General features: G+C 37.1%; 1 protein-coding gene across 4 annotated transcripts in view; it reads right to left on the bottom strand.

Moving 5' to 3' along the window:
- Positions 1 to 15,724, bottom strand: part of Nf1 (neurofibromin 1) — a 258,325-nt gene that overhangs the window by 18,491 nt on the left and 224,110 nt on the right. For all 4 annotated transcript variants that reach the window (XM_005402798.2, XM_005402800.2, XM_005402799.2 and 1 more), the window contains 8 exons: positions 13,484 to 13,610; positions 10,658 to 10,789; positions 9,551 to 9,686; positions 7,096 to 7,253; positions 2,686 to 2,808; positions 2,180 to 2,310; positions 1,596 to 1,696; positions 129 to 271 (listed from right to left, as the gene is read on the bottom strand). In XM_005402798.2, coding sequence (XP_005402855.1) covers positions 129 to 271; positions 1,596 to 1,696; positions 2,180 to 2,310; positions 2,686 to 2,808; positions 7,096 to 7,253; positions 9,551 to 9,686; positions 10,658 to 10,789; positions 13,484 to 13,610 — 1,051 coding nt within the window. The remainder of the gene's footprint in view (positions 1 to 128; positions 272 to 1,595; positions 1,697 to 2,179; positions 2,311 to 2,685; positions 2,809 to 7,095; positions 7,254 to 9,550; positions 9,687 to 10,657; positions 10,790 to 13,483; positions 13,611 to 15,724) is intronic.

Genomic DNA, 15,724 nt, shown 5'->3' with positions numbered 1-15,724 from the left:
AGTCGGAAAACTGCATATGGAGAGAGAAGCATGAACAAGCCTATCCCTGATAAAGAATTCCGCAGTCAGCGCATTCTACAGCAGTGCACATGTTGGCAAGCTCCTCAGTCATCCTTCTGCTAACTTACTTTGCAGGTAGGATGTTTGGTACTGTGGTGGGGACTCTTCATGGTACACCACGCTCTGCACGATTCCATGGATTGGATTTAACAAATTTGGATCTTGGCATAATGACAACAAGGTGTTGATCTTAGAGTCCAACAAATTGTGCCTAAAAAAATAAAAGTCAACAAAGAAATATTTTAGAGGGTAATCAATGAAAAGAGCTACTGAAAAACGGAACAATGTGGCAGAATTAAAGGGACATGAGTGCTTTTAACTTTCCAATGCTTTTCTGTATTTTTCAAATTTTCTTTGGTGTGTGTGTGTGTTTGCTTTTTGGTTCACCTTTTGTTTTGCTTTTAGTCATCAGGGAAAATACAGTAAACACAAACAACTAGTGGTGTCATATACCCACATCTAACTATATATTGTGAATGCTTTTTTCAAGACAAGGTTGGCTGCTATCTGCCGCTTAGCACATTTAAGACCATTTCTTTCTGTTGTCTGCTGATAGGTATTCAGGGAGTTAAGATTAAATTTAATATTAATCAGTTCTTCATAAATGCTCAATCAGACTGAATTTTATGAAGGCAAGCAAAATTAGGTTGGAAGGGATAGCATAACCATCCAATGAAACTGTAGGAAGAAATTAATTATTTTTAACCTTGCTACACTCATTGAAAAGAACTAGGACCTACCTACATAAAATCTGAAAAATTTATAATGCAATCAACCAAAAATAAAATAATTATGCTGTGTAGAAGCTCTCAATTGGAGCAGAATACTCTGGTTTATTTGGGTTACTTAAAATTTTTTTAGGTTTTTTTTTTTTTTTTTGCTTTGAGACAGGGTCTCACTATGTAGCCCAGGCTGGACTTAAACCCACAATAAGCCTCTGGCCTCAATCTCCTGATTGCTGGGATTATGGGCGTGCAGGACCACGCCAGGAGGGCTATTTAAATTTGAACACTGAGGCTAAGGTGTTAAAAGAGAATAAAATTTAATTCTCAAATAGGAGAATTTCATTCAGCTGTGGGTAAATACAAAAGCTCTATTAAAAAGAAAACCAAATAGTATGCAGATTGAAATATAGCATAATGGTGTGCAGATTTAAACCAGTTTGCTCCTAGGTGAGAAAACTGAACAGTGCTCATCACTGTGAACCACTTAAGTAAATCAACAAGAGCAGAAAAAAAAAAGGTTTTCCTGATAGGTTAAAGCTAGTTTTAGCCACCATTAAACCCACCATGTTTCTGTTTTTCTGGGACTGGGGATCAAAAGTGGGGCTTTGTGCATCCTGAGAACATACTGAGCTACAACTGCAGCCTGCTTAAACCACTATCTCTAAGCTAAAAGTCATTACTGCTCTATCTCATTTTGCTATTTTTGCAACTAGTAAACATTATCGGGTAATATATTTCCCTAATCCTTTACAGAGCATTGGACATAAAAATAGGTACAAAGGTTAATGAAATACAGAAGGAGATACTTACACAACAGGAAATACTTTGGGGAACACAACGCTGGCCTCTGCTAAATATTCATAAAGAATTCGTTGATCAAATTCATCCGTAGTATATTTTACCAGCGTTGCCTGCCAAGACGCAAAAAGTAAACAAGGAATATCTTTATTTTGTGATTGAACTGTCGGATGTTTTGGTGAGAAGCAGAAGACGATCTTCCTTTCACGTTTTTAACATTTAAAGGGGAAGGGGGGTTGAAGGGAGGGGAGGAGATTGGGGAAAAAGAAGGATCAAAATATATTATGGCCTGGGTGTGGTGGTGCATGCCTGTAATCCCAACAGGAAGGCTGGGGCAGGAGGATTGCTGAGAGTCTGAGGCCAGCCTGGGCTATACAGTGAGTTCAAGGTCAGCCTGAACTACATAGGGAGACCCTATCTCAAAAAGGAGTTTTAAAAAAGACATTTTCTGTACAGGTACAAATTCCCTCTAATGAACTGTGATCATTACGTATATCTAAAATGTACCTGTAAAATTAATTTTAAAAAAGGCTCCTTAGAGTAGACTGGAATATAACTTTCAGTGGGGAAAACCCTCAGAAAGGGAAAATCCTTACTAGAACGGTAAGAAGAAGCGCTTGGATCTTCGGATCAGTAAGTACTTCTTCATCCAAAAGAACATTCGATTCAGACACTGAAACTTTACGTAAATGTGGGTGCTGCTGTGACGAGGAAACCCTTTGAGTTTCTGCGGTAAGACATGGATGAACAAGATCAGCTATATTAACAAAGCACTGCATAGCCACTTCACCTAACATACTTCAAGGTTCTAAAATTTAACCGCATTTTGGTAGACACTTACAACATCAAAATAGATAGAATTACTATTCACCTACACAAAATTTTGGCTAGCTATTTACAAAACTGTGTATCATACATCTGATGACTTTTTGTACAGGTTCCAGGATAAGTATCACTTTAAGGACTGCAGAGTTTATCTTTTGAAGAACAAATGCTTCTGTACAGCATCTTAAAGATTGAATACACGGCTGGAAAGTACATGTGTCTGAGGTACTCTCCCACCTTACTATCAATGACACATATCAATTATTAACTTTCTCACCCATTTCATAATCAGTTTCTGCTACTCTTCTCATTTTGGGGGGTGTTGTGATCCCTGATTCCATTTCTTGCCTTTTAGGAGCCTTTGTGTCTGATATCAAGTGATCAAAACTTTTCCTTGTTCCTAAAACAAAAGTAACAGAATATGGAAATTCATTAACCATTGTGTCTATGACAAAGAACATACTAAAAGAAAATGTTTGGACATAAAGTGTTTAAACTTTCACTAAAGACCCCAACAGAACTCAAACATATCACTGAAGCAGAGTTTCTCTCCTTTATTCTCCATCTTCTCAAAGGGATAGCTTTCGATTTTAGAACAGGAGCACCTTCCTGGCCCTAATGAAACTAAGATTACATTGAACTACACTGCAGGTGAACCAAGGTCTACCAACAAGTAAAGTATTGATAACAAATACAGAGGGGTACGTGCTCAGTAGCAAAGGTCGACCGTATCAGAACAGTCTTTTCAATTTAAGAAATTCTGCTGATGCCAAGAATTAGTCATTAACATATGAAAAATTTACAAATGTAGTCAAAAATTAAAGTTTGGTTTTAGCTCTTCAGCCTTCGAGAAGATGACATGCATGCCTGAAAATACCAAAGACGACGTGTACGGAGATGCTTCAAAACAGCAAGTGCTACTATCTCACACTCGGCTTTGAGTTTCTCCAATCATGTATCATACTAATATTTAAGTATCTTTCTCTTATTTAAAGTAAAAATATTGAAATTGAAGTATTAGAAATTGACAATTTTTATTCTTTACATTCAAAGACTTCTAATTCCTATTAGAACAGCTCTCGGAAAAAAATCTGGCCAATAGTAAGTTTTGTTGGTATCATTCTGGGTCTTATTAGAGGCCTCATGGAACTCTTTCAGTAACTTCGCAAAACTTTCTGAAGCAGTATGTGGTCAGAACTAGGCCTTAGTTTATTTATCATTTTGAGATAAAATTGAAATTTCAACCTGTAAAAAAAAATCTAGCATACTTCTAACATTTTTAAAAAGCTAGAATTGAAGCCTATATAACAAAATCAGATAATTGAACACTTGACAAATACAATGTTTCATTAGCCTAAAGTACTAATACTAATAAATATTTGTAGTAGTCATAAATATCAAGCCCAAAAGGATCCAGGCCAGCCTCTTCATTTCTTGCAAAGAGAGGAAGCCATGAGCCATTGAATAATTATCCTGAGGTCACACGACCAGGGATCTAGTTAATGGTCAGACTGAAAACTAGGTTCACGCTTTCCATACTGCACAGGACACTACTCTGCATTTAGTTTCTCTACTTTCTTTATTCTCCCTTTTTATTTTACTCTGTGCGTTCTTCCCAGGCTTCCTTCTGTATCCACAGCTCGACTATCTATGAGCTAATCAATTCTAAATGTGTCGTTTGTTTACCTCTTTCTCCCTTAACTCCAGATTGATTTATCTTTTCATTTTTCTCTTGGATATACACTGCTAGATATACTGAAAGGATCTCAAATATAATTATGAACTAACCTGAATTTATATATATGTCCTGATTTCTTTGAGTAGAACCATTATTGAACCAGTTTTTTCCCCTTGTGTTTTTTCTTTTTCTTTTTGAGACAAGGTCTCAAAAAGTGCAGGACTGGCCTTGAACTCGCAGTGATCCTTCTGCCTCACCCCCCCCAAATGCTGAGATTATAGGTGTGTGCCATCATACCCGGTGTCCTTTGTATTTTTTCTGTCCTTTTATTTTTGAGGTATCTGTACCATAGTTGAAGTATGTTCCTTATAACTAACACGCATTTGGATCACTTTTCTTTTCTTTTTTTCTTTTCTCTTCTCTTTTTCTCTTCTTTTCTCTATTCTTTTCTGGTGTAGGAATTGAACTTAGGACCTTGCGCTTGCCAGGCAGGTGCTCGTGCCACTGAGCTATATCCCTGGCCTTGGACTTCTTTTAAAATTAAATTTATTTTTTAAAGGATACATAAAAATGATACATATTAATGGGGTATTAAACATCATATAGTTTGGGTAAGCATATCTATCTCTTCAGACATTATCTTTTGGGGGGAGCAAGGTCTCCCTATGCAGCCTAGGCTGACGTCAAACACATAATCCTGCTTCAGCCTATGGAATACTGGGATTATAAGCATGTGCCAGCCACTTCCAGCTCATTTGTAATTTTTTTTAGAGTGAAAACATTCAAAATCCTTCCTTCTAACTTTCTGAAATGTACAGTGCATTATTCCCATCTGTACCTAGCTTACTGTGTAGCAGCACACCAGTGCTTCTTACGCCTTGGTGCTCATGGTCAGCTTTTCCCCAGCCTTCCCTTCCAGATAATCTCCCATCAGTCTCTCAATGTCTGTAAGATCACTTTTTTATATTCCCAATATGGGTGGAGTCTGGTGGTACCTGTCTTTGCCTCACTTATTTTCACTTAACATAATGATCTCCAGTTCTATCTATGTCATCACAAATGACAGGATTTCATTCTTTTTACGGCTGAAGATTATTGTGTAATCGGTTCTTGGCCTTTTGGCTAAAATCAAGTGAAGATCATTGTGTAAATTTACACAATGGATTTGTTCTATTCATCCATCAGCTGGTAGATACTGAGGCTGTTTCCATTTCTTGGCTATTTATTATGCATGGTGCTGCAATACACGTGGGAACAGGTGCCTCTTCAATACGTGATTTAATTTTCTTTGGATATATGTCCAGCAGTTTTGTCTTTTCTGTGTTAGAAATCTACCCCAAGCCTGATTCCTCTTTTTTTTTCCAAGACTCGTGTCTTAATGCAGGCCTACACTGATTTTTATTTGGACTGATGTATCAATCTGCTAAATGGTCTGCTTGCCAAGAATCTCTTCCTATTTCTCCATATTGCTGCCAAAAAAACTGTCCAAAAAAAATTTGGTCATGTTCTTTCCCTACTTAAAATATCTTTGCTGCTTACAAAGTAAGGCTAAATCTCTTAACATGCACATGAATTCTTTCATGCTCAGGTTTTGTTCCTTCTCTAGTCTTATTTTCTACACCAGTCCCCATGATGCTATGATCCGCTGCTAGCTGTTTTCCTAACTTCTTTATTTATGCTGTTCCTCCTGTCTTGAATCTGAGCCCTTCCTTTTCCTCTATCCACCTGATAAGCATATATCAAAATTTGTAACACAGCTGAAATGTTCTCTCTTCTCTGCAACTTTTCCTAATTTCCCTAGATCCTCAGTTTCCCCTGTCAAAACACATCACTGTAACGGCATCTGGCAGATGCTGCTGTCATTCCTTTAGCTTCAAACTGTAAGCCCCTCCACGGCCCACCTTTTCAACAAGAATATGGATGAAATGAATTCATGGCACTTCTCCGAGGTTGGATTTTCATTTACAATTTCCTTTGCATGAAAATCAGAATTACAAAACACAAAGTAACCAGGAAACTCCTAAAAGATTTCCTAAGGCAAAGTACCAACAGAAAGGAACCCAAACAAAAGGAAACAGAACTATGTGACCAGTAACTGTAATTACCATTCATGGTTTCTATGTCTTTCACGATCTACTGGCAGGCTAGCTATGCTACACTTTGTTGTTTGTTCACTAATTTCCTTATGAACACAAACATCTTCCCAATACTACCTTGTGATACATACATATTTGATAACTGAAATCCACTGAACCATTCAGTTTTGGTTAACGAAATACAGATACCAATATACAGTCCAGTTAACAAGTAAAACTTGAGCTAATGGACTACACGGCTGTTTTGTATTTCCTTTGTGGTGCGAGATGGACTCAGTGGGCTCTTTCAGGTATTGACTTTCAGTTACTGAAACAGCGAAGGGTCTCACAGCATTTAGGTGTATTCTCACACATGCTGATGTAACCGAACCATCTTAACCTTCAAGAATCAATCTTGCATTTACTATGCATTACAAACATTTACTAATAAAGAACAGAAAAAAGAATCTTATAATAATTAATAATCTAATATTTTTTCAAAGACAACATGGTAACTAGCATTATAGCTTTATACCATACTGATTATTCTGCTCTCAAATGACAGTTTGGGGAAGTGCTACCTCACTAAAGCCTTGAGTGCAGCAACTCTTCCCTGCGTACAGATATCTAATGGCTTTCCTGTTCCCGTCATCTGCTGCCCATGAAAGGCAGAACAAAACAAGAAGAGCCACAGTATTTAGTGAAAAAATTGTGGGCAGGGGATGATAAATGTCCAGTTTTCATTTCTCTATACTAACTGATACGGCTTAACTGATTTATCAAATTCTCTTATAACAAGCATAGAATCTTTGGTACAAAGTGGAAAATCATGATAATATTAAGCAATTTCAAATAATTTTTCAAGTATAAAAGTATGTAATTTTTTTTTCAGAATAATCATCTTAAAAATTGTACAAAATTAAGATAAACTAACCAAGCAACTTCTTCGTGTTGGCCTGAGAAGGCTGCCCCATGTCCAAGCTCATGGATTTCCTGGCTCGGGGACTGGTCTGGCCCACAGTTGGATAGGTGGCTGCAAGGTATCCTTCAGAACCTTTGGGAGAGGACCATGGTTGGTTTTCCTTTAGTGCCCTTAGAAATTTAAACAACAGAGAAGCGTTAGGTGACAAATACAATCATTGTTTGCCTATTCTAAGAAGCTGCTCTGTTTCCCAATCGCTGCAATCATTTAATTTTAAAATTGCACTTTAAAGGCTTTACAGTACAAACTCTGAATGTATTCTCAGGAAACACCAACTTTCTCAGCATAGTATCTTAGCACAGTAGGTACTCACCAAATGCTAAACAGGAAGAATTCTACTGCACTGATTTTACTAACTGATTGCTTTCCTTTCCTTTCTTTCTATTTCCTTCCCTCCCTCTCCCTCTCTCCTTCTCTCTCCCAGGCCACAATTTGTTTTTTTCTTCCTGGTGCTGGGAATCACACCCAGGGCTTCACACATCAGGCAGGCACTGGAGTGACATCAGTGGAGTGACATCCATCCCTTATTAACTTTTTAAACTGACAAAAATTGGATGTATTCATGGTGTACCTGTTTTGAAAAATATATGCATACATACATGCATATGTGTGTGTATGTGTGTAATGATTACATCAAGCTAACATGGGCATTTCTTGCATACTTACCATTTATTTGTAATGAGAACACTTAAACTACTTTCAGCAATTTTCTTTTTTTTCCCTGCTGTGCTGGGGATAGAACCCAAGCAATTTTCAAGTATACAGTACACTGTCATTAAAGATAGACACTATGTTGTATAACAGATCTCCTGAACTTATTGCACTTACTTAATTAATTTTTGGTGGTACTCTACCACTAAGATACATCCCTATCCCTTTCAATTTTCACTTTGGGACAGGTTCTAAGTTGTTCAGGTTGGCCCGTGGAGCTGTGGAGCCTCAAACTTATGATCTTTCTGCCTCAGCTTCCTACGTACCTGCGATTACAGGTATATGCCAACATGCCTGACTTTGAACTAAATTTTTTTTTTTTTGAACTAAATTTTTTAATTGGGGAAAATCAAGTCAAGGCAGTTGAATTTTTGTTTTAAAAACCAAGAAAATAAAATTTTAATTCCAACTTTGATAGGAGAAAACAGGAAAACTCACTTTTCCCTTTCCATTAAAAAAAGGACATTATTGGGCTGGGATTTAGCTCAGCGGCAAAGCGCCTGCCTGGCAAGTGCAAGGTTGTGAGTTCGGCTCCTGGTACCGGAGAAAAACCAAAAAAAAGGACATTATTTCAAAGAAAATACATTCATGAGAATGACAGAAGACTGAGACTATTAGAGTACCATGTACATATGGAAAACTTCTGTGTACATTGTTAAAATCTTAGAAGAACATTGTGGAGGGCTTTTTATGGAAAAGCAGGATGTTAATAAGCTGCATGATATAAACTGTAAAAATAGATTACTTTTTTTTGAGACAAGGCCTTGCTATGTAGTTCAGGTAGCCCAGGCTGGCCTCAAATTTGTGGTGATCCTCCTGACTCAGCGTTTTGAATGCTGGGACTGCAGGCGTGCACCACCATGCCCCGCACAAGGTTACTTTCTTGGGGCTGGGGATTTAGCTCAGCGGCAAAAGCGCCTGCCTGGCAAGTGCAAGGTCGTGAGTTCGGTTCCCGGTACCAGAGAAAAACCAAAAAAAAAAACCCAAAAAACAAGGTTACTTTCTTATGTTCAACCCTATAGCTAAATCTTTAAAATATTTTTAATTGAAAATATAGAAAAATCCATAAATGATGCAATTTTCATGTAATTTCTATAAGCTATACTGAAAAATATACTACCCCGAACCATGTAACAATGGACTAATTTTATCATCTATACCCATACTATAGAAATCTTTCTAATAACTTTAAAATATTATAAATAAACATAATAAATGTGTGGTCATGTACATGTTTTTATAAATCTATAGAGCTTAGTTTGCTTTTTTTTTGTACCAGGAATCAAACTCAGGACCTTGTGCTTGCCAGGCAGGCGCGGTGCCGCTGAGCTATATTCCTGTCTGTATAGCTTAGTTTCTAAGCATGTACTATTGCTTACATCTAGTGTAGTTTCTAGGCCCCTTTCTTACAACCCAATAGTTTCAAAATCATTTGTTTTCATTATTCAAGTGGTTTGTGCTTAAAATAGACAGACTAATGATAACATTAGCACAATCACACTAGAAGAATAACTTACTACGAACTCACATAAACTGCATGTTTATAAAATGGGCTTTGAGTTACATACTCTATGTGACTTATCTCTAGATTCCCCTGTATATTTCCTTCTAGATTACTCTGCTGTTTGCCTCCATCACTATGGAAAACTGAAACTTGGTTATAATTACGTAATTATGGGACGGCAGGTGCATTTACCGATAGCTGGGGTCACCGTGATGAATGGGATATATATCCATAGGAACGTTGTCCATTGAAATATCAGTAAGAAGAAGGGACTTTCTGTGTTTTAGGCTGCAGCGACTTCGAACCTCTTCAGACACTGTGAGTAAAGCTGAAAGGAACAAGAGAAGGCAGATTTTGAAAAATGCAACAAATCACAAGTGTAATCTAGAGTATATTTCTTACAACCTTCTACAAAGGATAAGGCCTATTAAATATGCATGTAAAGACCCCTAGAGAGGATAGGAGGTGTAAGGGTATAAACACTTAAGACAGACTTTTGTTTCTCTTCAGGGGTTTGTAGTCTGTTTTGAAAGACATTAACATGAGACACAAGAAGGGATTTGATAACACCTTGTTTTTTCACCTGCTTGCGTGTACAATTGGTCTCAAACACAAAAAGTAAGCAAGGCAGGTATTACCAAGTCCACTGAGGAAAAATACTGTGAAATGTTAAATGATTTGTGCAAGGTTATATGGTTTAAACAAAAAACTTGTCATGAAAAGAAATCTGCACTTGCCATCCAACAGCTACGCTTAAGGACTGTGTGATATAAAGTGCTAAGTGTTGCTGAGCAGAGAAACAAAAATCAGGTAAGAGCAATGGGGAAGGTTGAATGGAAGGGTGGGGATGGGGCACAAATTCCAGGTGAAATGGCCCAAGGAATGAGAGTCACTTATAGGAGATGAAAGCAGATTAGCTCAAAATCACACATCCAGTGGGAGGACAGTAAAAATATAAGGCTTGTGAAATGTAGATAAAGGAGACAGAATAGCAGAGGGCTGTTTAAGGGCCCAGGATGCTAGGTGGAGATGTTCAGATTTTGTGACAGACAGCAGGCAGCTATTGTGCTACCCTAAATAAAAGATGACAAAGAGACTACGTGTCAGATTTTATTGCAACTCTTTTCTAAGTGTTTTGGCAAAACTTAAAAAACTGTAAGCATTACCAAAGCACTGACTATGAACTCTTTCTGCTGCCAATTAATTAGCTGAAGGATGCACAGGTAGGCATTTGTATCTCTCTGGTGTTCCTAAGATACAGATCTGGTAAGATTAATTCTGTCTATTTTGTGTTTTTACCTGCTAGGTAAGCCACGCTCTGTGTATTCACCTCAAATTTGTCACAATTTCTGTGTTTATTAACCAGAGTTAACAGTGTGTGCAAAATTCTTACTGTTCTTGCCACAATGGCAGGTGAAGGATGCCTGTACCCTACAAAAAAACCAGAAACAATACGGAGTTAATTTAGTCTATAAAGAAATATTTGAATTTTTATTCTGTGATGTGCAAGTCTGCAAGGAAAGGAAGTAAAAGCGATCATTCACATCTTCTAAGAATAGCCATTTGTAATAGTAAAACATACATATATGACTGCTTAATTACTATAGGATTAAGCACTAAACTGTGTAGCACAGTATAATGTTAAGAAGGTACCTCAGGTGGGCTGGGGGTTTAGCTCAGCAGCACAGTGCCTGCCTGGCAAATGCAAGGTCGTGAGTTCAATTCCCGGTACCAGAAAAAAGCCAAAAAAAAAAGAAGGTACCTCAGAACAGAAAAATTCAGGAAGATAATGGTATTTCAGTGCTTCCATTCCTTATGTTTTTAACACAGGGATGTTAAAAACAAAACAATGCACTGGAGTTTCCCTTAAGATTTCTTTGAAAGTAGAGGTATTACTGAATAATTCTTTTTAAAATTATGTTCTTTGAATTTTTTAAAAAAAATTTTAGCTTAAAGAAACAAAAAAACCCCAAAAGCAAAGCAAAAACAAAAAACAAATATCCAAAACAATATGATGAGAGGGTAACAGTGGTTAATACATTGCATACTATTCTCTTTACCCAGAGTACAAGACAGCAGCATTTAATTGTCCAAACAATATTAACACAAACCTACTTTCAATAAATAAATTAGCAGTATAACTACATTAACTGTCTTCTGTATATATATACTTATATATGTATGTATATTTCTTTTGCTTTTTTCTTCCTTTCTTCCATCCCCCCACAACACCTTCTCTTTCCTTTTGAAGTTTCTTCCCATTTCACAGTATCTACTGTACATCTTGGATCTTATTTACTCTTTCTTCTCACACTAGGTAAACAGTACATGTTTACACATTTGCGTCTGATTTATTTCACTTATGAGTATGGTCTCAAGGTGCATCCATTTACCTACAAAAGTTTCCAGTTTAACGTTCTTTATGGCTGAGTAATATTTCATTATATAAAAAGACCACATCTTTTTTAAATTGAAAGAAGAAAAGTGTAATGACATAGGAAACATAGCTCTACACCTGCAAAAGGCTTGATTAGAAAATGATCTTCAAGTTGGGTGTGGTGATGCGTGCTTGTTATCTCAGCATTTGGGAGGCTGAGGCAGGAAAACTGTCACAAATTCAAGGCTAGCCTGAACTGCATGGTGAGACTCTGTCTCAAAAAAAAAAAAAGAAAACAAACAAACAAACAAACAAACAAAAAAAAAACCAAAAAACCACAAAAGGTGATATTCAACTGCTTTTATCTTCTTTTTTTTTTTTTTTCCGGTACCGGGAATTGAACTCACAACCTTGCGCTTGCCAGGCAGGCGCTGTGCTGCTGAGCTAAATCCCCAGCCCCTCAACTGCTTTTAATCATGAAAATATTCCATTATTGGTTGATTGATTGAGGCAAGGTCTTGCTTGTAGTTCAGCCAGGTCTTGAACTCACTATGTAGTCCAAGCTGGCCTCAAACTCACAGCAATCTCCCTGCCTCAGTCTCCCAAGTGCTGGGATTACAGGCATGCATTACCATGCCTGGTTTATATTCCATTTTAAAATAGGGATTTGAATGCTGAAAATATCCAATACTCTTTAAGAAATATGCAGTAAGCAAGCACTTTATTAACAAGGGTTGCAACTCTTGTCTTGGTATTGTGCAGTAAGTGTAGTATCTGTTGGGCAATGCTTGCTTACTTTAGAGATTAAAACTCAATATTTTCATGTGTAAGCACCACATGCTAGTGAAGTATGCCACTGGAGTTCTGAAAGTGTCAATATTTTCTGTAGAAGTATGTAGTGGGGAACTTCTAGAATCCTTCAAACCTAAGAATTATTTAAATAGATACAAAATTGTAGACTCATGCTGTAGATTGACACTGTGTTGCCTCTGACCCTAAGTATATGCTCTCCCAGCTAATGGTGGTCTGTGGCTCTGACTGGCTCATGTTAATGAACCATGGAGTAAAGCCAGGTTAGAAAATGCATGAGTTGGGGCTGGGGATTTAGATCAGTGGCACAGCACCTGCCTGGCAAGTGCAAGGTCGTGAGTTCGATTCCCAGTACCAGAAAAAAACAAAAACAAAAAACCAAAAAAAAAAGAAAATGCATGAGTGCTGAAGAATAGCTGGAGAATGCTGGCTCCAATCAATATAGAAATTTGGCGGCAGGGGGCGGGGTACTGGGGACCTGAAAGGCATGGCTCTGTGATATACAATAATGGTATGAATCTATACGCAGAAACAAGTTGAAGAGAATCTCTTATCAAATTTGTACAATAACACTTCCAAATATGTATTTATCAAAAAATATACTAATTTATAGTTTTATTATGGTGATTAACAAAATATGTAAGCAGTATAGTAGTTTTGGATTTTTTGGGGTGGTGGTAGTATATCCTCAGCCCTATAGTGCTCTAGTTTTGAGAATCAACTCTTGGTTTTTGAAGGAAATCTGATATTTGATATGGAAATAAAGCTCTTTAAAAATATGTATTGAAGAATACACAATTCAATAAGATATTGTTTGTATTTAAAGTAAAATATATAGACTGAGTTATTTCAATTTATTCTCAGTAACTGATTATTTTAATCACTTCTGGCTTCATGACAGTGGTTCACAAAAACATTCTGACACAGGGTTCCTTTACCTTTTAGAAGATGTCCGACCAGTGCAAAGTTAAAGTTAGAGTTGAAATTGAGTCCGACAAAATGATCCATTTGCTTACAGTGCCACTCCAGAGGGTTTCGGATAGCCATAAATACTTCTTCTGGACTCTATTAAAGACAATCATGAGATGGTTGATGGAGTTCACACAGAAGCTTATTTATCTGCTCATTCATTCATTTATTGACTTTTGTGGTACTGGGGCTTGAACCCAGGGTCTCACACATGCTAGAGAAGTGTTCTACCATTCATCTATGCCACTAATCTACAAGCTTTCTTTGAAAAACATCACTTGTAAGCTGAGCATTATGCCACATGCCTACAGTCCCAGCACGATAGGAGGCTGACACAGGAGAATCGCAAGTTCAAGGCTACCCTGGGCAATTTAGCCAGATGCTATCTCAAAGAAAGTAAAAAACGGCTTAGGGAAATGCCCTGGGATCAACCTTGGTTTAACAAACAAAACAAATTTATTGATTTTTATTTGTGATCAACAGCTATGACAAGATAAATACTTCTTTCAAACTGAGAGAAATAATTTTTAAACTACAGAAAAGCACAGCAGAACATTTAAGGTACTACAAATTATTTGGTGCAAGACAGTTAAACAGGTAAATAATAAGAGTGGAAGATTGAAACACCTTTGATTTATAATACGCGAGTTCTGATGTCAATTTACATTCTGATTTTTTTTTTGGGTAAAGATGGTGTCTTGGTACGTTGCCAGGCTGTCCTTAAACTGGCAGGCTCAAGTGATCTTGGGCCTCATTCTCCTGAGTAGATGGGATGATAGGCAGGTCCTCTGTGCTCAGCGAACACCTTGTGGTGTTTTTTTGTTTTTGTTTTTGTTTTCCATCTTTGTGCCTTTTAACAAGCTTTAGTAATTTGGATTCCTAGTACTCTAATGCCCTGGAGTTACAATTATCGCTGGGGTTTTCTGGCAGTGAAAATGTCAAAGCAGATATTTCTTTTTTTTTTTTCGGTCTTTTTGAGACAGAGTCTCACTATGCAGCTCAGGCTGGCCTTGAGCTCATTTTGTAGCCCAGGCTAGTCTCAAACTGGCAACGATCCTCCTGCCTCAGCCTCCCGAATGCTGGGATTACAGGCGTGCACCACCATGCCCGGCTCAAGGCAGGTATTTCTGAGATACAAATACTTCATTCACAAATATTCTTAACAGACAAATAGCCAATAGCCAGATATTACTCTGACTACAAAACAAGTTCAGGGAAGGGCAATGAAAACAGGAAAGAATGGCTCTAGTCCCAAATCAGATGTACAAACATGAACAAATGATTTCTTCTTTCTGCTCTGTAACATGAAGGTTTAACTGATAAACAGTCAGGTAACTTCTACAATTTCCATACTTTGCCGGACCATGATGTTTGGGTTAAGTCACATCAGGCAGACTGAACAAATATTGTCTAGATCAAGTATCACATTTAAAATTATGTCCCAGGGCCAGGGATATTGCTCAGCAGTACAAGCACCTGCCTAGCAAGTGCAAGGTCCTGAGTTCGATTCCTGGTACTGGAAAACAACAACAACAAAAAAACCAAAAAATAAAATTATGTCCTATCTTTCTACTCACAGCTCAGTTAATTTCATTCTAAGCAAATTTGTTACAAATACATACACAGTCTTTTCTTAAAGTTATTTTTTCCTAAATTACTCCCATTTTTCCTCAAAGACAAAAAAATGTAATTTCATACTATTGTATTCTCTCCTCTGTAACTCTGAACTATAAATCCATCCCTAATCAAGTTTAACAAATGTTAAGAGAGGTGCTAACAGTATGTTTTAAAGTGAGATTAGGCAAAAGGAAAAAAAAAACTAGTAAAATGAAATACTCAAAAGTTTCCCTTAGATTCTCCAATACTTGCTGTTTATTGTACTGATTTTTCTTTCTTTTTTCTTTTTTTAGACAAGGTCTCACTACATAATTCAGGCTGGCCTTGAACTCGCTGTGTACCGAGGACAGCCTCAAACTCACAGTGATCCTCCTGCCTCAGCCTCCAAGTGTGCCTGGCTTCTTTATACTGATTTTTCTTAAGTAGTGTTTTCCAATAAGAAAAGGCTTACTTTAGATTATTCCTTCATTTGTGAAATGGTAATAGAGAAAACTTCTACTTTAAAGTTATGAAAATTCAAAATAATGAATGTACAGTGTTTAGCATAGGTGTCAGCATGGTAGCTATTTTTTTTTTTTTTTTTTTTTTTTTTT

This window comes from Chinchilla lanigera, unplaced genomic scaffold, assembly GCF_000276665.1.
Source record: "Chinchilla lanigera isolate Chin_1 unplaced genomic scaffold, ChiLan1.0 scaffold00080, whole genome shotgun sequence".
NCBI classification, from domain to species: Eukaryota; Metazoa; Chordata; class Mammalia; order Rodentia; family Chinchillidae; genus Chinchilla; species Chinchilla lanigera.
This window is presented reverse-complemented; position numbering and strand designations above follow the sequence as displayed.